General features: G+C 46.0%; 1 protein-coding gene across 1 annotated transcript in view; it reads right to left on the bottom strand.

Annotated features, from left to right (window-relative positions):
- The window catches only part of LOC133052784 (oxysterol-binding protein-related protein 10-like), an 80,275-nt gene that overhangs the window by 47,208 nt on the left and 11,234 nt on the right, over positions 1-21,833 (bottom strand). Inside the window, exon 3 of the mRNA XM_061137633.1 lies at positions 19,532-19,692. Coding sequence (XP_060993616.1) covers positions 19,532-19,692 — 161 coding nt within the window. The remainder of the gene's footprint in view (positions 1-19,531; positions 19,693-21,833) is intronic.

The raw sequence follows: 21,833 nt of genomic DNA, 5'->3' as shown, positions 1-21,833 counted from the left end.
AACAATTTTACAAAGGCCTTCACCACCAAAACAAAAAGGTGATGGCATGATGTATGGCATGGCGGCGGAGGCGATAGAAAATGATTCTGTAACTACAAACATCAGGGAGTTCTACCCTCTACGATTTGCTTCTGTCGTAACCACAGATGCACATCGAGGAGAGTTCTGACTTTCTATATCCATAGTTGTTATTGATCTATGCTCTGTGCCGTATGATGGATTTCTTCTGATTTGGCCGAGGGTAAGCAGCTCTATTCAGAAAGTGAACACAGGAGACTAAACTCGATGGTGCCCCCCAGAGTGGTTGTTTCAGACTCTACTCTCGATGCCGCTAACTGCTGGACCACCTAGCTTTTTCTACAAATTATGCACAGCCATGGGCCCAGCCTCTAAGGCAGGGATGGGGAAAAAAAGCACAAAGCCAGGAGAAGGTGCAGGATGGATTGGGGCGGGGTGGGGGGAGCTCGGGATCTGGCCTGCCTAACACACTGTCTCCAACCTGCAGCCTCAGCGTCACTGGGAACTTGATGGAAACACCAGGTCTGGGACTCCCCTGTGGTCCGATGGTTAAGAATCCAGCTGCCAGTGCAGGGGACACAGCTTCAGTCCCCGGCTCGGGGAGATGCCACAGGCCCCGGGGCAACAAAGGAAGTGTGTGCCACAACTCCCAGAGCCTGAGCTCCTGGAGTCTGTGCTTTGCAATGAGACGCCCACACACTGCGACTAGGGAGCAGCCCCTGCTTATTGCAACGAGAGAAAGCCCACATGTTGCAAAGAAGATCCAGCGCAACCCCCTCCCCCCAAAAGATGCTTAATAAAAGAAAAAAAGAAAGAAATGCAAAGTCTGGGTCCTACCCCAGGCTTTCAGAACCAGGAACTCTGGGGACAGGTGCCCAGACTTGTGTTGTTTGCGTTTTGATGCCATTTTTGAATCGAACCAGAAATTATATACAATGCAATGTACAGGCCTAGTGCATAGTTATGACAAATCACTTTACATCTGACTACTTGTTTGACATCTCAACTGTTATTAAGTGTACAGTTCAGTAGTATCAATTCTATTCACGTTATTGGGCAATAAATTTCTGGAACTTTTTCGTCTTGCGAAACGGAAACTCTATACCCCCGAACACGCCCTACTTCCACCCCTTCCCCTGCAGAGCCTGAGGGTTATGAGCCCCCATGTGATCTGGACACACGTGAGCACTCGAGGAAAGCACTGCTCCTATGATGAAAGGCCACAGGGACTCCAAGGACCAGCCCAGAAAAGCAGCAGGCCTGTTGAGGGCTGGCCCCCAGCAAAGTCAGTAGCAGGAGGTGTGCCACGGTCTCTAATGCCTTTCCAAACTTAATCCTGAGAGCTCGGTGTGGACACAGGATCCAATCATGGACACTTGGACAACTTTCCCCCAAATCTCAGGTAGGCACAAGTTGAAGAAGGAAATTGTATTTCTCAACGTTAGACCAGGTCCTGGAAATTTTTCTCAAGGACCCAAAAGCTGGATGAGAAAGTTTTAAGCTTGGACTGGAAGAGCATGAGTGGCTAAGCAGGTGTTCATTTAATTCTGACTCAGGATTGCGTCTGTGCAATTTCATCATTTCTGTCTCTCACTTGAAAATTCCCAATTGATTCTTCTCCAGGGAAAAGTTCCCAGGTGGCTCAGTGGGTAAAGAATTTGCCTGCAGTGGAGTAGACTGGGTTCAGTCCCTGGGTCGGGAAGATCCCCTGGAGGAGGAAATGGCAACCCACTCCAGTATTCTTGCCTGGGAAAGCCCATAGACAGAGGAGCCTGGTGGGCTACAGTCCATGAGAATCACCAAGAGTCAGACATGACTGAGTACACAACATACACAGTGAAAATCTGGGGAGGGGATGACAAGCCAAAGGAGATAACTAGTGGTCCCACAAGCTACAGAATAGCTTTTGACTTGGTTCTGAGTCATTAGAAGCAAGAGGCATTTATTGCTCTTTGCAGGTAAAATGGGATTGCATCATGAATAACAGGAGAGGCAAAGCCCATTAAACTGTTCTGAAGATAACGCTCTGTCCAGGCCACCAGGGACACCATTCTCAGGGGAGCTAGAAAATGTAGAAACAATCTGAAGCTTGGGCAATTTTAGACTCTTTACTTCTCTTAAAAAGTTTCTAGGGGACTTCCCTGGAGGTCCAGGGGTTGAGAAAGCGCAGAGGGCACAGGTTTGATCCCTGGTTGGGGAACTAGGATCCCACAAGCTGCATAGCAAGGCCAAATAAATAAATAAATGAAAGCCATCCATTTTTTAAAAAGTCCCCGGTGTACATCTATCATGTTCTGACTTCTATAAAAACTAACAAACTTGGGGGAAAGCATCTGGGAGAAAACAGGCTCTATCTAGGGTTTTGTAGCAGGGGAAAGAAAAAGAATAAACCAGAAACAAAACCACACAGCTCTTAACTCTACGGTGAGGAAGCACCAATCAGCCTCCAGTGATGCTCCAATCTCTAAATCCCACTCAGTACACTTCGGCTCAAACAGCCGGCATTTTCGCTGCTTTTTAGTTTGCATTTTGTACGACTATTTTTTCTAGCCACTGTGATAGCAGATATTATTAAAGAAGGTTTCCCTGTATTTTTATCTGAATGGGAATTGATACTCGGGATCTAAGAAGGTAACTGCAACAATTCATTTTTTCAGATTATTCCACTGCCATAAAATCCCAATGAGGCTTACTACGTCTTCGACTTTAAAAACCATCACAGTATCATACTCTGCCTTGCCCCGCTCTCAAATGCTTCATTCAATGAAAACTTCAAGGGGAAACGTGTGAGACAGTTGCAACCATCCCAGAGGAATGAGAAGACTGTGTGGTGAGAGCTATTCATGATCAGAACTGTGGGTTTAAAACCAGATTTCAAAAAGATACATGCACCCCAAAGTTCACAGAAGCACTATTCACAAAAGCCAAGACATGGAAACAACCTCTGTCCAGAAGATGGATACGGAAGATGCTGTGTATTATATATAATGGAATGTCACTCAGCCCCAGAAAAGAATGAAATAATGCCATTTGAAGCCACACGGAGGGACCTGGAGATTACCAAGTAAATCAGACAGAGAAAGACAAAATACCATATGATATCACTTACATGAGGAGCTTAAAATATGACACAAATGAATGTCTCTGTGAAACAGAAAGAGACTCACAAGACACAAAAATAGACTCGTGGTTGCCAAAGGGGAGGGAGGAGGAAGGGCTGGGAGTGTCTACACAGGAAGGGTAGACAAGGCCTTTCTGCATAGCACAGGGGACTACATTCAATGTCCTGTGATAAGCCATAACGGAAAGAATATGAGAGATAACACATGTAAGTATAACCGAATCCCTTGGCTGCACAGCAGAAGTTAACACGTTGTAAATCAACTATACTTTAATAAAATACAATTTTTAAAAACTGGATCATATTTAGCACAAAAAGACCACAGTGAATTTTAAGGTATGAATGTCTCAGGTAGGACCCACACTCTTTTAAACACTAATTCTTTTTTTTTAAAGACCATTCTGAGGCACAGAATCTCCATTTCTCCAGCATAACACAGCCCTGCAATGACTCTCAAAGCTAAGCTTCCTGTCACTTGGGTAGACGTTTGATAAATGGTCTCTTCCTGAATGATAAATCTTCATCCCTTTCATAAAGCATGATCATGAAACACATCCCTCATGCGAGTTTAAAAATATCCTGTGGTAGATGATACCTTATTTGAAATTGATATTTAACTGAATATTTTATCATGCTACCATCCGATGTCTTTAGAATTAAAAAAAAAGGTTTAACTTCTGACATTATGTGCTTCATTTTCTGAGAAATAAAACTACTGTTTTTTTTTTAAACTTGATAAGTATCCTGCATAAAACTGCCTTAAGGGAATTCTTTGGTGGTCCAAGTGACTAAGACCCTGTGCTTCCAACACAAGGGGTCAGGGTTCGATCCCTGGTCAGGGAACTAGATCCCACATACCGCAAATAAAAGTTCGAAACGCAGCAGCTGAAGATCCCGAGTGCAGCAACGAAGATCTGGTACAGCCAAATAAATACATTTTTGAAAAAGGACCTCTAAAAAACTGCCTTAAAACCAGCAACAATCAGCCGTGGATGGGGACAGAGGGTCAAAGCCAGGACCACTTGCAGAATGACGGCTACGCATTTTGACTTCTGCCTCCGAGTAAGAAGGGGGCCGGGGGGTGGGGGGGGGGTGGTCTGTGGGCAGGAGGACCAATGCTCTCCATGACAGGATGATAGATTCTTGCAGATGATGTTTCCAGGAAGGATGGGTATACACAGCAGCTCAAGTACATTCCCACAATGTCAAACGTCCCTGTGAAACCGCCACCACAAACACAGCGAACCGGCGGCTCATCCCAGTGGGCGACCCTAGGGCAGCAATACACAAAAGTCTTCTGAAATGAGCGCTGAGTTATGAAAGGATGTAAAGGGACTCTGACCCTCAAACTGACTCAAGGCAGGGCTCCTCCACGGGGTAAAATGTTATGCTGGCCACTGTAATGATGACTGTGGTCCTCATTGTCTTTAGCACTCAACGTACACCCAACAGGAGGACAAAACATTTTCCCCACACAATGAAGGCTTGATTGGCTTAATATAGAAAGGATTCTTACAGAACACTGATTAGGAAGTCCAACTGAACTGAAAAAGAATACAAAGGCTGTGACTAAAACATTAAAAGCAAGAGAAATACAAAGGGCTAATAAATATGCGAAGCATATTCTTAACTTCATTTGTAATTATAAAAACAGAAATTAAACAAGAAACCATTTTTCTTCGTAAAAAGCACTGGTGAGAAAATAAGACCTTGCTACTCATCCTAATGCCAAAAGCACAGGACAGTAGCAGCCCTCACACATAGCCGAGAGGGCAAATTTGGCTGAGTCTTGGAGAGCATTTTGGTAACACTTCGCAAAATTTTCAATTCCCACATATGCTGGCTGAATTCCACTTAAATTCCACTACTAGACAGTTTCCCTATATAAGACATCTGTGCATTCGTGTGCCAAATATGTGTCAAGCACTATTTGTAAAAGAAACTGGACAATCTGAAAGTCTCTCGTGGAGTCTGGTTAAACAAATTAGTGGTTAAATATTGATAAGTTACGGTATGTGATTCCATGAATTATGAGACACAGACTTGAATGCTTTGAGGCTGTTAAAAGGAATGCTAACAATACACCTATGGTCTATTGTTAAATTAAAAATGAAAGAGCCACGTTATCTATAGTGTGATTCCACTGCTGTGAAAACTGTTTATAAAGTATGTATGTTTGCTCTGCAAACAGACTCCCCAGAAGAGAGACAGCAGCTCCTTGTAGGTGGTCACATTGGAAGGAAGACATAGTGGGCATTTCCAACTTCCTACAAATCCTCTGCTATATTTATGGAACAATTATGTTGTTTCACAGCAATTTTTCAAGTCCTCCTGCTCCTCCTCCCACTGACAAGCTCTGAACTGTGTGAACTGTCAAAGATGACCTCATGGGTCACATCTGACTTAATTCTGAGGCTCCTGGGAGCAGTGGGAGTGGGGGATGGGGAGCAGGGACGGGCTGGGAAAAGCCACTTTGGAAAAGCTTCACTGTGTACAGAAAGCAAAGCCAGTCACTTCTCTCCTGATAACGCATCCAGCTGAGCTGACTGCTTTCTTAAAAGGAGCAATTTAACCACTGGCTCTACTGCAAGCCAGAGGTCGATCCCAGTTTTATTCCTTTGGTTTGTCTAAGGTATTTGGTGACTGCCAACCAACCTGCTTGCTGTGTAGACTGAATAATGGCCCAAAAATGTTCCGTTCTAATAATCAGGACTCGACTGTGTTAGGTTATTAACTGTGTTAGGTTATTATTGTTAGGCAGCAGGGGATTTCGAGTGCTCATCCGCTGATCTTAAAGTAGGGAGACTGTCCTACATTATCTGGGTGGGTCCAATGTCAACACAAGGATCCTTAAAAGCGGAAGAGTCAGATAGGAGTGTGGAAGCAGAGTCACAGAGATGTAAGATGAAGACAGAGGAAGGGGGACTTCCCTGGCGGTACAGTGGGTAAGAATCCACCTGCCAATACAGGGAAAACAGGTTTGATCTCCAGTCTGGGAAAATTCCACATGCCACTGGGCAACAAAACCCAAGTGCCACAACTACTGTAGACCACGCACCACAACTAGAAAGTAGCCCCTGCTTGCCACAACGAGAGAAAAATCTGTGCAGCCAAAGAAAAAAATCATTTTTAAAAAAGATGGGAGAGAGAGAGGCCACAAGCCAAGGAATGCAGGTGGCCTCTAGAAACTGGAAAAGCCAAGGGAACAGGTTCACCCCTAGAGCCTCCCTCCAGAAAGGAATGCCATCCTGCTGACACCTGGATCTTAGTCCACCAAGACCTGTGTAAGACTTCTAACCTACAGAACTCTAAGATGATATATTTGTGCTTTACAAGCTGTTAAGTTCACGGCCATGTGTTACAGCAGCGATACAAAACTAATACAGTCTACGTAATATTTCCTTTATTTCTCTACACTCCAGACTTCCTCTGCTGAGCAAGGCTGGGGTGTGAAAGTCAGCATGCCTTCCAGATGCCCAGGGAGCTGGGACCACTCTGCAACTGGACGGATGGTTTTAGGACTCCCTCAGCGAGGAGCCTGGCAAGATGCCTGCCTTGCAACAGAAGTGCCTTCATCATTTCTTCAATCAGCGGGAGAAGCCATATTTGAATAAGTGGAAGACCTTTGTAAATCGGGGTCACCATATAAATAGATACATTTGTCATCATTTACACCCAGACTATTCTTTAGGAAAATGACATAAGAGAAATGAATCTCGTGGCAGGAACTCAAACTCGCTTAACAGCAAATGCTCGGAGGGGTTTCTCAACTTAACTTGTATCTAAAGATAAGACACTACAAGATAAGAGAGGCAGGTCAAAGACAATCTGAACAAGGACTGACTTAGACAAGTGAGTACCTACTATGTGCGAGGCAGAGAGCTGAACACTGACAAGGCACTGTCTCAACTGGTTCTCATGACATGTCCATCAGGAAACTACTACGATCATTACCACTGATCATTTACCCACCCACGTTCTCAAAAACAGTAAATAGACGGACTGGGGTCCAATCGACTCTGCCAGCCTCCACAAGGGGGACCCTAAAGACACATCATGCTAACACCTGCCCCTCTGCATCAAGGGATGTCTCAACCTGACATCAACCCTAGACCAGAATGCCCAAGAGAAGACAGAGTACCAGCTTCGTTCCAATGATCTAGGCATGCAAACATCTAACCTCACCTCTTCAACATACTCCCGCAGCTTTGAAACACTTTTTATTCACCTCAACAGCCAGACTATCAAAAAGAAGATCTCCCCTTCTCAGTTATTCTTTTGTCTCTTATGTTCTACTGATTATTTCTTCCAGGAATTTGTGTTCTAGGAAGAGAATAAATAAACCCGAAACAACAGCACACTAAAAATAATCCTACCACCTGCATGCACTCTCTTCCACTCTTCACGTCTGGTTCAGGTCAGGCTTTCCTTCTGTGGCCACAGGAAGGCAAAGAGAAGGAGGAGGGAGGGGAGAAGGGGGGGATGAGGAGGGGGGAATGGAAAGGAGGAGATGAGGGGTGGGGAGAGGAGAAGGGGGGAAACCCACAGGAAACACTGCATAATTTTAAGCCCTTTTCATTCACCAGTTTCAAAGCGCTTAATCCTCTGGGGGCTGCTGCAGGACAGAAGAGATTATACCACTTGGTGCTGATTTTTTTCATATAGCTCCAGCTCACAACTGGCAAATCCTCGGTGGCTGCATCCCCAACACTCTGGTGGGTGTTTATGTCACAAAGCCACAGTGGCCTGGGGGGAGGGGAGGGGAGGGAGGCTCGCCACAGACCAGCCTGTTGCAGGGCTGCACCCGCTGGTTCAAGCCCCAGACACACCCTACCAGCTCCTAAGAAGGTGTGGTTGGGGACCTCCCAGTGTATTCCACCTGCTCTTATGAAAGCAACATCAGCCAAGAAAACAAAACTTTATTATCACCCACTAGAAGGGAGGAGGAGAAAAAAGGAAAAGGAATGGAGGGAGGAACAAACCCTTGAAAAGTAACCAAAAACCCCCCAAAGCTGCCCAGGAAATGACACCGTTGTATCTTGTAGCCTCTGAGAGCTCATCAGTGCAGCCAGAATCCAGGTTCAAGAAGCCCTTGAAAGATACACAGAGCGCTTATGTTTGTGTGTGATGGTTATGTCTGCTGTTGATTTGTTAAGAGGACAGAAAAACTTTTTTTTTTTTTTTTTTTTACAGACAGGAGCTCTCAGTCCCAGGAGGAACAACAATCGGATCCTATGAGAGCACTACCAAACGCCATGCATCTCACACATGGTCATTTTAACTGCCACGGGCCACAGGCAGACCACAGCCCCAGACCACCAGAGCCTCCACAGGGTTGGCAAACTAACCTGGAAGCATCACTGAGCTGAAAACCATCTCTCCTGCTTCTAATATCAAGCAAGGTATAAAAAAAATAATTGTGACTACTGTGAAAAAAGCATGGAGTTAATAAGCTGAGTGTCTTAGCTTGGGCAAACAAAAGTCCATAGACTGGGTTGGGTTAAACAATAGGAGTTTATTTTCTCACAGTTCTAGAGGCTGGAAGTCCAAGATCAGGGGGCCAGCACGGCTGGGTTCTGATGAGGGCTCTCTTCTCGGTTTGCAGACGGCTGCCTTCTGCCACGTCCTCCCAGGGTGGAGAGTCAGAGAGAGTCCTCTTGGATTAGGGCCTCACCCGTATGACCTCATTTAACCTTAACTGCTTCCTAAGGACTCTCAGATACAGTCCTATTAGGGGTTAGGTCTTCAACATATGAGCTTGTAGGGAAGGTGGTATATGATTTAGCTCACGCGTACTAAGTCACTTCAGTCACGTCCGACTCTTTGCAACCCTATGGATCGTAGCACACCAGGCTCCTCTGACCGTGGGATTGTCCAGGCAAGAATACTGGAGTGGGTTGCCATGCCCTCCTCCAGGGGATCTTCCCAACCCAGGGATCGAACCTGTACCTCTTAAGTCTCTTGCACTGGCCACCTGGGTATGATTTAGCTCACAGTACTGAGCTATGAAATCTGCTAAACTAAGGAGTCTTCCTTTCAATGTCCACCACATAGTAGCTCAATTAGTGTTTGATGAACAAACAAATAATCGGGAAGATGAATAATTACTATCTTACTATATTGGGACACAGAGCAAACTTATGAGGGAAGGATCTATTTTCAACAGAAACAACAACCTGGATCCTTCTGATTTCTAAGTCCTGAGGGTCTGGTAACTAGGAGGCATATCTTCTACATTTGCAGAGTGGATGGACTGCTGTCTCTGCAGACCTACAGCCAGAAGAGGAGAAGAAAAAATCCAGATGATTAAAACCCACTGCTCATTCCTATAACGTCAGGACCCAAACTGGAATGCCCTGCATGGATCTTCTGAAAAGGTCATAATAAGAGTTCCACATGTCACCACCACCATCTAGTATGTGTAGGACAGGTCAAGGCCAATCAGGAGAAATGGACTAATTAGTAGGAGAGCCTTCTGTTTAGGGAGGCCAGGACACTGGTCATTAATGAATCTCTCATTACAGCAGCATTCATAACTCACGTGCCACTCAGCAGGTTAGACTTACTATTTTTTATTTTTTAGGTTTTTGGCCGTGCTGCATGGCATGTGAGATCTCAGTTTCACGGCCAGGGATGGAACCCATGCCCCCTGCATTGGGAGCACAAAGTCTCAACCACTGGACCGCCAGGGAAGTCCCTAGACTTACTTCTATTGGGGCATCCAGACTCCTAGAAAGAGCAAAAGACAGAGATGAGGACAGGGAGAAGATGCCCTCAAGGTATGAACAGTACCGATGGACCTTTCATTCATATTCACTCGTCAAAGAATTTGGCCTATGAGAAGAAATGGTAGGGCTAGAAAAGTCTTAAGGAAGCTGAAGATGAGTACTGTAGGAAGAAAACCCGCTTGGGGCAGGTCTGGGGAGTCCAGTCACACTATCTCCACACCCCAAGGCTATCCCACCTTCTCCCCTGCTAATGAGGACCCAATGTGGGGCCACCTAGGACTCAAGATTCACTGTGATTCAGCACCCTCCTCCACGGCCATGGAGGGCAACTGATGACTCTAAAGCAGTCGTGGAAACCCAGTTGGCCAGGCTCGAGTTACAGGTCTTGGGTGGGGCCCCGGGGGATCTAGTTCTTGTTGGGACTTACAGGAAAAGTGTGCTGGGGCCTTCCCTTCCCACATGGGGCATCCTGGGAAAGCCTTCATCTCATCCCACATTCTAAAGGAAGGCCATGAGTTTCTGGTGCTTGGGACTGTAGCTGGCACACCGCCACCATGACAAGCGTGGGGATGAAAAACCAACTCAAGAATAATGGAAGAAATCTGTTTGCTTTTTTTTTAAAGAGAGGTAACCGATGTGTTGCATCACAAAGGACTCACAAGATCTACTCTCATAACAAATGCTGAAGTGTGCGGCATGGTCGGTGTCAGTCACATGCACACGGCTGCAGAGCGGACCTCCACCCCTTCGTCTCGTACAACCGGGACTCTCCACTCACTGGAGAGCAAGCTCTTCATCCCCCGCTACCCCAGCCACCATCATCCTACTTCCTGTTTCTATGAGTCTGATAACTTTAGAGACTTCCTATGAATGGAATCATGTATTTGTCCTTCTGTGACTGGCGTACTTCACTTAGCATAATGTCCTGAAGGCTCACCCTTTTTAAGGTTAACAATCCATCGTATCCATATACCACACTGTCTTTGTTCATTCATCCATTTGGGTTGTTTCCACCTTGTGGCTATTCAGGAACAAAGCTGAAATAAATGAACACTGGAGTGTAAACATCTCAAGATCCTGATTGCAACGCTTCTGTATAAAGACACACAGGGGGATTGCTGGATCAGACAGTAGTTCCGGTTTTAGTTTTTTGTTTCTGAGGAACCTGCATACCAATTTCTAACAGCCTGTATCTTCAAGGGCATCAGGAGTGACTCCAACAAACCTATGATCACTATTGGCAGAAGTCCAATTGTGTGAGAAAATTAAACGGTGTTATTGCTTGAGCTTCTAATTGTTGGGTTCTCTGTTATTTGCAGTTGAAGATTCCTTCTGGACACAGGAAATGGTGTGGTCTATAGGAAAGGGCATTGCCTGGGGATAAAGAAGTCCAGACTTCCACCTCGCCTTTACTGTTCATCAGTCCTGTGACTCTTGGCAAGCCAGTCAGTCACTCCAGTCTGGGGAGTAGCCACTGGACCCCTAAAGACTATTCTAATATTTAGTGATTCAAAGGCATGGTTCACAGAGGAAAAAAGTATTCCACAGGATCTGGAAAGTTTGATGCAATTAAACTCTCCGACTAAGGAAGGGGAGTGGGGTATAAAACAGGTAATCATGTCACCCATGAAATTTCTCGCTACAAAGTCTGGACATGATTGACAACATTTCCTACAGAGCAACCATTAAACTCTGTGGACCTATCACGGAAATCACAAAAGCAATTTTCCACCATTATAATGATGGGTAAGCCGTCTCACTCCCTGGTCAAGCCGTTGATAACAAACAAATGTGTATCAAATATTTTGAACAAATCTTCAAGGTTGAAAATGTGGGCTAAAAGAATTACCCAGGACCTCCCTGATGGTCCGGTGGTTAAGAACCTGTGTACTAATGCAGGGGACACAGGTTTGATCCTTGGTCTGGGAACATCCCACACGCCACGAGGCAGCTGAGCCCATGGGCTGCAACCACCAAAGGCTGCACTCTAGAACCCATGCTCCATGACAAGAGAAGCTGCTGCGATGAGAAGCCCACACACCCCACTGCATCCAAGCACAGTCCCCAATTACCACAACTAGAGAAAGCCTGAGGACAGCAACAAAGACCAGCATGGCCACGAATAATAAATTAAAAAAAAAATCATCCAAAGGATCAAAATAGCACACCACTTTATCCTGAAAAAGCTATCCCCATCCCATGCCTTATACTTATGCTCAAATCTACACATACCTATACACTGATGTACTGTGGAGGTGAGGAGTAAACCGTCATCAAAATGGCTTGAGATTAGACTGGCCAGGCTTCAACTTGAATTTCAGAGTATTTCAAAACTGACAGCCTTCTATGTTAACTGAGTGGTTCAAAAGTTCTGGGCTAAAAATGACAATTCAACCAAGGACATGAAAATTCTTCTTGAGGCAACATTCAGCTAAATCTTTTATATCTGTCTCTCCCCTCACTGGTAAGACAATACCCTCCCCATTGGAGAAGGAGGGATTATGACATATCACTTGAAAATTCAATTCTGCCATTTTCTAGCCAAAGCCCATTTAGCTAATTTATAAGCTGATCCAGTCCTTAGTACTAGGGACATTAGGAGAAGTCTTTCTGAACATGCTAGACTTGGGGGATGCGGGGCATATGGTCTCTTGATGGCAATGCTGCCACTGCAATGCAGATGATTCACCAAGCAAAGTGTTCTAATGAAACACTCAACCCAGGGTTGATAGGAGCTGGCAGCATGTTCCCGAGACATGGCATCAAGACTTTCTGCTGAAGGTACCCGTGCGTGAGTGCTAAGTCGCGTCAGTTGTATTCGACTCTTTGCAACCCTATGGACCGTAGCCTGCCAGGCTCCTCTGTCCATGGGATTCTCCAGGGAAGAACACTGGAGTGGGTTGCCATGCCCTCCTCCAGGGGATTGTCCCGACCCAGAGACTGAACCCGTCTTTTACGTCTCCTGCATTGGCAGGTGGGTTCTTTACCACTAGCACCACCTGGGAAGCCACAGCGGAGGGGTTAATGAGATGACTCTCCAGGCCAGGGGCAGGTATCTGGGCACCAAATAAACACTTCCAGTGACTAACACAACACACGTTATGCCCAACAAAGGGAGCCAGACTCATGAATACAGACTGCATGACTCCATTTAGATGGGTGTTCTGAAAAAGGCAAAACTACGTGGAAGAAGACAGATGAGTGCTCACCAGGGACAGAGGAGAAGTTAAATATACAGGAACCCAAGGGAATCTTGGAAAGTGATGGAACTGCCGTAACAAATCAAAGGACAGAAGTGATAAAACTGCATTTTTAAAGGGGTGAGTTTTATTATTTATGAATTATACCTCTATAAACCTGACTTTTATGACAAATGAGGGGTTCTACCCCTCAGATATATTGTCTAGAACAGTGGGCCCCAATCTTTTTGGCACCAGGGGCCAGATCCGGGAAAGGCAATTTTTCCATGGACTGGGGCTTGGGGTGGAAGTGGGAGATGGTTTCAGGATGATTCCAGAGCACGACATCTATTGTGCACTGCATTTCTATTATTATTACATCAGCTCCACCTCAGATCATCAGGCATCAGATCCCAGAGGCTGGGGATCCCTGCTCTAGAAAGATGGGTATACATCCAGGATTGCTCCCATGCCATCCTCTGCTTCCCTATTTCAGCAACATCCCGGCCAGTCCAGATCCAGGGCTGGGAATGGAAACCACTTCAGGTATTTTGATCAGGAAGGGATGTGATACAGGAATTGGGTATGTGCAGTATCACTGGTCTGAAGTGAAAGCGAAAGTCAGTCAGTCGTGTCCGACTCTTTGCGATCCCATGGACTATACAGCCCATGGAATTCTCCAGGCCAGAATACTGGAGTGGGTAGCCTTTACCTTCTCCAGGGGATCTTCCCAACCCAGGGATAGAACCCAGGCCTCCCAAACTGCAGGCAGATTCTTTACCAGCTGAGCCACAAGGGAAGCCCCCTTAGGCTTTTTAACTCAAGAGATAGCACTGCAGGTGGCCCTGATCCCAGTATCTGCATGCTGCTGCTGGAGCGGCTTCAACAGCCTCTCCCACCAGCGCAGGGGGACTGAACAGAATCCTGACCACTGCACCTGCCTCTAAACACATCCCTTCATGACCCTGTCCACCAGGTACACCAGCAGAAGGAATACGGTCCCCATCTCAGCTTCCAACTCCCACACAGATACACTGAGGAAACCGTCATGCTTTAGAGGCCTCACTGTGAAAAAGCGAGGGACCTGGGGACCTGGATTTGGGCTGGGGGGTTTTCAGTCCAGAGGGTGGATGAAGGTCAAGAGCATCAGGCCCAATATCTCCCCTCCTCCTGTCCTAAAACAAGGTGTACTTCGACAAAGAAAGCACAACCAAAACCTTTTTCTGTCTAAACTTAGCATTTCAAGCATGTTAAGAGAGTTGAATTGTCGTTCTACTAACAGGGGAAACCAAGATCCTAACTCGCTTCATTATGTGAGAATATTTCATTTTCACATTTAGTTAGTTCCAGCCCCAGCAGAATAGAATTTTGAGATCTCTGCATTTGATAACAGGGCTAACCACGACTTTCTTGTAACTCACGTTATTAAATACACACTGCTCTCTGAGTTCTGTGCTGTTGAGAATGAAACAGACTGAACTTGAAAATGCATTCATTTTCCAGATACGTGTAAGTTGTTTTATCACAAGCCAGAGCCAGGGGAGGGGAGTGTGAAATTGTGATTTATGATGAGAAATGTACATTTGCTTTTTGTACCTATTTCTGGCACAGAGTTCCTAAAACCCTCAGAATTTCCTAAGAGATGAGAGCTTTAAATGTGTCATTTGTTATGTTAGTGAGTGACTTTTGTAAGCCCCTGGTCACCTAAGGATGGGAGATGGTTGTCCGTGGGGCTGACCCCTGTGATGAGAGGGTTGGAGCTTTCAGTCCCACTCCCTTGTCTCCAGGGAAGGGAGAGGAGCTGGAGGTGATTTAACCACTGGAGAATCATCAGTGGCCAAGAATTTCTTTACTCTTGCCTATGCAATGAGACCTCCATAAAACCCCTAAAGAACAGGGTTCAGAGAACATCCTGGTTGGTGAATAGGTGGGGTGCAGGGAGGCGGAGGTATACTCAGAGGGGGCAGCGAAGCTCCAAGCTCCTCCCTACAGACCTTGCTCTGAGCTTTTCTTTCTTCCGTTCCTGAATGACATCCTTCTGTAGGAAACCGGTAAGTGTTTCTCCGAGTTCTGTGAGCCACTCTAGCAAATTAATCACACCTGAGAGGAGGACAGGACTCTCCAACCCATAGCCAGTTGGTCAGAAGCACAGGGGACAACCTGGACTTGTGATTGGATCGGACGTGGAAGGCGGGCTCAGTCTTGCAGGTCTGAGCCCTTCCCCTGTGCGATCTGGCGCCCCCTCCAGGTGGACAGCATCAGAATTGAGCTGAACTGGAGGACGCCCAGTCTGTGTCTGATGGGAACTGGATTGAGTTAATTGGGCCACCTCATGCGAAGAGTTCACTCACTGGAAAAGACCCTGATGCTGGGAGGGATTGGGGGCAGGAGGAGAAGGGGACGACAGGGGATGAGATGGCTGGATGGCATCACCGACTCGATGGGCATGAGTTTGAGTAAACTCCGAGAGTTGGTGATGGACAGGGAGGCCTGGCGTGCTGCGATTCATGGGGTCACAAAGAGTCGGATACGACTGAGCGACTGAACTGAACTGACTGAATTGCTTGATGGCATAAAAAGACACAAACAGGGACTTTCCTGGCAGTCCAGAGCTCCCTCACTTCCACTGCAGAGGGCATGGGTTCAATCCCTGGTTGGGGAATAAAGATCCCGAGTGCCATACAATATGGCAAAAAAATAATAAAACAAACACCATAAATACACATCAGAGTTTATATCCTAATTTACACTCCTAAAGACCTAACGTGATCACAACAACAAGCCAGAAGAACATATTTGTCTAAAGCATCACAATAGCTACCGTTCCTACTCTTCCAATGACCACCCAGTTAGTAACTATATTCTCAATATCAAAAGGGATAAGGAACATTCTCATAAGGAACTTTTTAGCCTTCAGGAATTTCACTTCACTTCTTCTGGGGTTGTTTCTCCGAAATTATACAAAAGGGAGACAATGAAAACATTCTCCTTTTTCTGACAAGAAAACTATTGGGTGGCTTCTTCAATTCTTACGACAAAAAAAAAAAAAGCACAATGGCCTAAAATAAAAATAGCACCCAATCAACACTAGCTGTTTAGGTTGCAAAAATCATCCACTAGAGGTCTCAACGGAAAAAATGAGGGAAGGCTTTGCAAAAGAACTCTTAATCCTTTTTTCTCAGAAAACCATCACACCCACATCACAACCCATAAGTCTTACCTGCTGTAAGGGATTACCAGACAATATCTCCCATTGAGCCCACAAAAGGAATAAGGGCAAAAATGACAACAAGAAATTAATGTCTGTCCCTAACTTCAGGGGGAAAAGCTCTCCGTAGTGCTTCTCTTTCAAGGTATTTTTTTTTTAAGCTGAACTTCGGAGCTCGTTATTTCATACGGATAATGATATACTATCTTCTGCCTCTGCTACTGACCGGAAAGCAAAGTGGGCAATAATTTTATGTTTAAAAAAAACCAAAATCTCTCAAACTTTGGAGTTACAGGAAGCACCCATGGGAAGCAGCACACATACATGAAGAACTCAGAATGCGGAATACCAGCAGCCCTGATAACCAGCTTGTTAGGTTACTGAACGGACGTTTCTCCTAGAACACAGAGATGGCCAACAGGAACGTGAGGAGATGCTCAAGGTCACTAGTTATTCAGTTCAGCCGCTCAGCTGTGTCTGACTCTTGGAGACCCCATGGACGCCAGGCCTCCCTGTCCATCACCAACTCCCGGAGTCCACCCAAACCCATGTCCATCAAGTCGGTGATGCCATCCAGCCATCTCATCCTCTGTCATCCCCTTCTCCTCCTGCCCGCAATCCCTCCCAGCATCAGGGTCTTTTCAAATGAGTCAGCTCTTTGCATCAGGTGGCCAAAGTATTGGAGTTTCAGCTTCAGCATCAGTCCTTCCAATGAACACCCAGGACTGATCTCCTTTAGGATGGACTGGTTGGATCTCCTTGTAGTCCAAGGGACTCTCAAGAGTCTTCTCCAACACCACAGTTCAAAAGCATCAATTTTTTGGTGCTCAGCTTTCTTAATGGTCCAACTCTCACATCCATACATGGCTACTGGAAAAACCATAGCCTTGACTAGATGGACCTTTGTTGGCAAAGTAATGTCTCTGCTTTTTAACATGCTATCTAGGTTGGTCATAACTTTCCTTCCAAGGAGTAAGCTAATTATTAAAGAAATGCAAATCAAAACTACCACGAAGTACTACCTCATACTGGTCAGAATGGCTATCTTTAAAAAGTCTACAAACAACAAATGCTAGAGAAGGTGTGGAGAAAAGGGAACCCTCTTACACTGTTGTTTGGAATGTGAGTTGGTGCAGTCACAGTGGAAAACACTGCAGAGGTTCCTCAAAAGAAGCTAAAAACAGAATTACCATAAGATCCAGCTCTCTCACTCCTGGGCATATACCCAGACACAGCTCTAATTCAAATACACGCACCCCAGTGCTCATGGAAACAACCTAAATACTCATCGACAGATGAATGCATAAAGAACACACAGACACACACAGACACACATATATATACACATATACACATATATGTGTGTGTGTGTGTGCAATAATCTCTAGCTGCATCCATGTTGCTCATTCTTAAGGCTGAGTAGTATTCCATTATATATATATATAATTATAGTTTTTAATATGTATATAATTATAGTTATATATATATCCACACACACAACTAGAGATTAATACATTAAATGAAGTCGGAAGGAGAAAGACAAATACCATATGATATCACCTACCTGTGGAATCTAAAATATGATACAAATGAACCTATCACAGACTCATGGACACAGAGAACAGACTTGTAGTTGGCAAGGCGGGGGGGATTGGGGACTGACAGATTGGGAGGCTGGGGTTAGCAGATGCAAACTCTTTTATGGAATGGATAACCAACAAGGTCTTATTGTATAGCACAAGGGACTACTGATATATTCAATATCCTGTGATAAACCATAATGGAAAAGAATATTTTAAAAAAGAATTATGTATAACTGAATCACTTTGCCGTACAGTCCAAACTAACACACTATAAATCAACTAGACTTCAATAAATAAATAAACAAAATCATTTATTTTTTTAAGCTCATTAGGTGACAGTCTCTGCTAGGGTTTCCGTGATGCTGCTGTGCACAGAATTGGTTTCTGAAGATCTAAGAATTTCTCTCTTCATGTCCTTCTAGAGCAAGTTTTAATATGTGTATTATGGTGTGAAGTCCCAAACGTCTTTCCCAATGGAATGGAAGGGACTGGAGTTCTCAGCCCCTCAGCAGCGAAGCACCCCTCCTCAAACGTGACCCACCCAAGGCTCTCAACAGAGCTATCTGATCCCAAGCTCCGATCACCCTCTCAGTTTCCAACTTACCTTGCAAGGCAACTACATGTCAGCTGCAAGTGTTTCCCACCTGAAACTCGGTGCACGGCCAGAGGCAAAGGCCTCTCAAAATCTCACATCCCCTATCATTTCATACTCTGCAAATTCACCTTACAGATGCTGACGAAATACTTGTGGGCAGGCTGACCCTGCCTCTGGAAGATCTAGGCCCTTTAGTCACCCTCGCAGAAAAGAACCATGTGAAGCTGGGAGAAAAATGCCAGTGGAGGACCAAGACCATTTGGTCCAAGACGCTGCTCTGGGGCTTGCACCCTTACAAAACAGATCCTGTTCTATAATTTTCTAGCCAAAGTGATTTCAAATTCAAACGAAAAACAATCTCTAACATATGGTTACAGTAGGTCCCAGCCCGGTTCACAAGATCATGTCAACAGGAAACGTGCATCCAAAGAAACAGAGAAAACAGAAATTCACTCGTGACACGGGAGAGACGAACACAAGGCAGGCTGCATTTGGCTTCTCTCCAGCTGCCACTCAGAGGCGCCATTGGTCAAGGAGCATCGTGCAGGCGGACCGCAGGGCCCAGCGAGCCTGTGGGGGTCTGGCTGGCCACTAAGGTCGACAGGGCTGCTCGTCCCTGGACCTGGGCTGCAGCGCAGCGCCCGGAAGAGCCCCAGCCACTGCCCGTGGGCTCGCCCGGTCCTGCAGCATGTGGGGAGTGCGCATGGGAGGCAGGAGCTCAGGGCATCAGCACAACCAACACAAAGAAGCCGCTATTTTTAGGGGAGTGATGGAATATATTGTAACTGCTCCCATCATGTCAACAGGTGTCACGTCAGCGAGTGCGTTCGAATCTCTCCTGCTCAATATGAAAATAACTTTCATTTCAGTGAAAATAGGAGATTCCCCATCAGTTGCATCATAATTCGCCCACGGCAACTGCCAGGCGGGAGAACAGGCATGCTCGGGGGTGATTTTGTCTCCCCGGGTGATGCTTCCATTTTATCATTGGCCTCCTCTTAAAATCCAGAGATGAGCAAGTTACAAATATAATTACTCTCTTTCCCAGCAAGCACTAACACAAAGCCACACACGGTGCTAGAGAGGGCAGCTGGCTTACCTCTGGCTCTGGCTCTGGCGGGAAGGTTTGCTCGTCCTCCGTGGAGTTGGGTAAAATGGCCCAGGTGATGCTGGCGCTGGCTGATGGCAAGGAGCCAAGGGTCCCATTTTTCAGCTGCTCCGTGGAGTGTGACTTGGGCCCGTGCCATCCCAGGATGCTTTCTGAAATAAAGACCGAGGATGATGCCAAGCATTTTCCAAATCCAACGTTTAGAGCTCAAAAGGTATCACACTAGAAAAGAAGCCCAACATGAAGTGGGCCCAGTTTTAAGTGGATGGTGGTGGATTTCGGTTGGTTCAGTGGACTGAAGTGTAGATTCAGATCATCTGTTCATGAACGGGTTTCTGCATAATGGCCATATCAGAATCACTGTGTCTCTCTCCATTCTCGGACTAAAACAATTCATGTTTGCCATATTTCCTTAAGGGTGTTTATTATTATTATTTTTTTTACCTGTTTAAAAATACTTTAAAATAGTTACAATAAAAAACCAAAAGTCGAGGACTTCCCTGATGATCCTGTAGTTCCCAAGGCAGGGGATGTAAGTTCAATCCCTGGTCAGGAAAGATCCTGCATGATGTGGCCAAAAAAATAAAAATAAACAAAGTAGAATTTTATCAGACACAGGCTGCTCAAAATGCAGTTTGAGTGCAATCTGATGACCAGAGCTGAGGAAAGACATCTGCAGTGTGATGACATTCACAAGCCCACAGCCGTTGGATGCAGCCAGCGTGGCAGAAGTCAAGAAGCCACATCACTGAAGACAGATGTGGTCATGCCATTATAGCAAAAACTCTTTGGGGTTACCAGACTGGTGTTTATAAATCATTTATTTTCTTCTCTCTTTCTTTATTTGGTCATGCCAGGTGGCTTGCAGGATCTTAGTGCCATGATCAGAGATTGAACCCAGGCCTCCAGCAGTGGAATCAAGAGTCCTAACCACTGGACTGCCAGGGAATTCCCTATAAAGCATTTTTCTATCCTCCCTAAATCCTTGAGAACAACAAGAAAACCTTTCTAACTCTAATACTAACCTTTGTAAGCATACATGCTCAGCTGTGCCTGACTCTGCGACCCCACAGACTGTAGCCCACCAGGCTCCTCTGTCCCCGGGATTCCCCAGGCAAGAATACTGGAGTGGGTTGCCATGCCTTCCTCCAGGGGATCTTCCCGACCCAGGGATCGAACCCTGGTTTCCTGTGGCTCCTGCACTGGCAGGTGGGTTCTTTAAGCACTGTGCCCCCGGGGTATCCCCGACCTTTCTGAGTCACGGGTCGCTGTAGAATAGTTGCATCTGCTTCCTAAGGGGACAGGAAGTAACTGGGGGTAGATTTCTATACCCCACAGCAGTCCTGCCATTAGAAAAACAACTGGCCTCACACTCAGCTGAACCTGGGGATCCTGTCCTCAGCCCGAGAGCAGGAGTGAGTGAGTGAGTGAGGGAAGGCTGGCGCATGCAGACTGCCTCACACAAACTAGAACTCAGCGGCCCTCCAGTGCCTCAGACGCTGCCCGCCGTCTGCTCCTTCTCCCCCTGCTGCTCACAATGCCCAAGCAAGGCTATGTTGTTTCAAACTCTTCAAAGTAGTGAGAGTCTTTGTGGGCACTATTTCCCTGCTAAGACTGACATCCTTCATTCATCTACCTGGTGGAGGAGGTCTCCCACATAAATCCAGGGATCGACTCAACCATCACTCACTCAGAGAGGCCCCCTGCCCAGGACCACGCTGGCCAAGGGAGCATGCTGCAGGCTCCCCTCTGTCCCAATAGTTGTTGTACTGTCTCCCAGCTCTTAGTGCTATCTGAACTCACTCTCCAATCCTTTGACCACCTGATGCAAAAAACTGACTCACTGGAAAAGACCCTGATGCTGGGAGAGACTGAAGGCAGGAGGAGGAGAAGGGGACAACAGAGGATGAGATGGTCGAACAGCATCACCAACTTGATGGACATGAGTTTGAGCAAGTTCCAGGAGATGGCCGGGCATGCTGCAGTCCATGGGGTCACAAAGAGTTGGACACGACTGAGCAACTGAACTGAACTCACTCTCTTCATTCGTTTATTGTCTGCCTTCCTCTTCTCCCTAAAAACTCAGCTTCTTAAAAACAGAGGCCATGCTGCTCTTGTTCAGTACTGATTTCCCAGAACCTACGACAGGGTCTGGCAAGGAGTGTGTGCTCACTAAAACTGTGCCAAATGAACGAAGGACCATTAAGACTTTCAGATATCTTTAATTTCAAAATGGATGTATGTAGAATGTTGATGAAAAGGGTCTGGGGACACAGCAGGGAAGGGAGTGAGG

Source organism: Dama dama, chromosome X (assembly GCF_033118175.1).
Source record: "Dama dama isolate Ldn47 chromosome X, ASM3311817v1, whole genome shotgun sequence".
NCBI lineage: Eukaryota > Metazoa > Chordata > Mammalia > Artiodactyla > Cervidae > Dama > Dama dama.
Note: the sequence above shows the minus strand (reverse complement) of the source record. Positions and strands in the feature narration are given on the sequence as shown.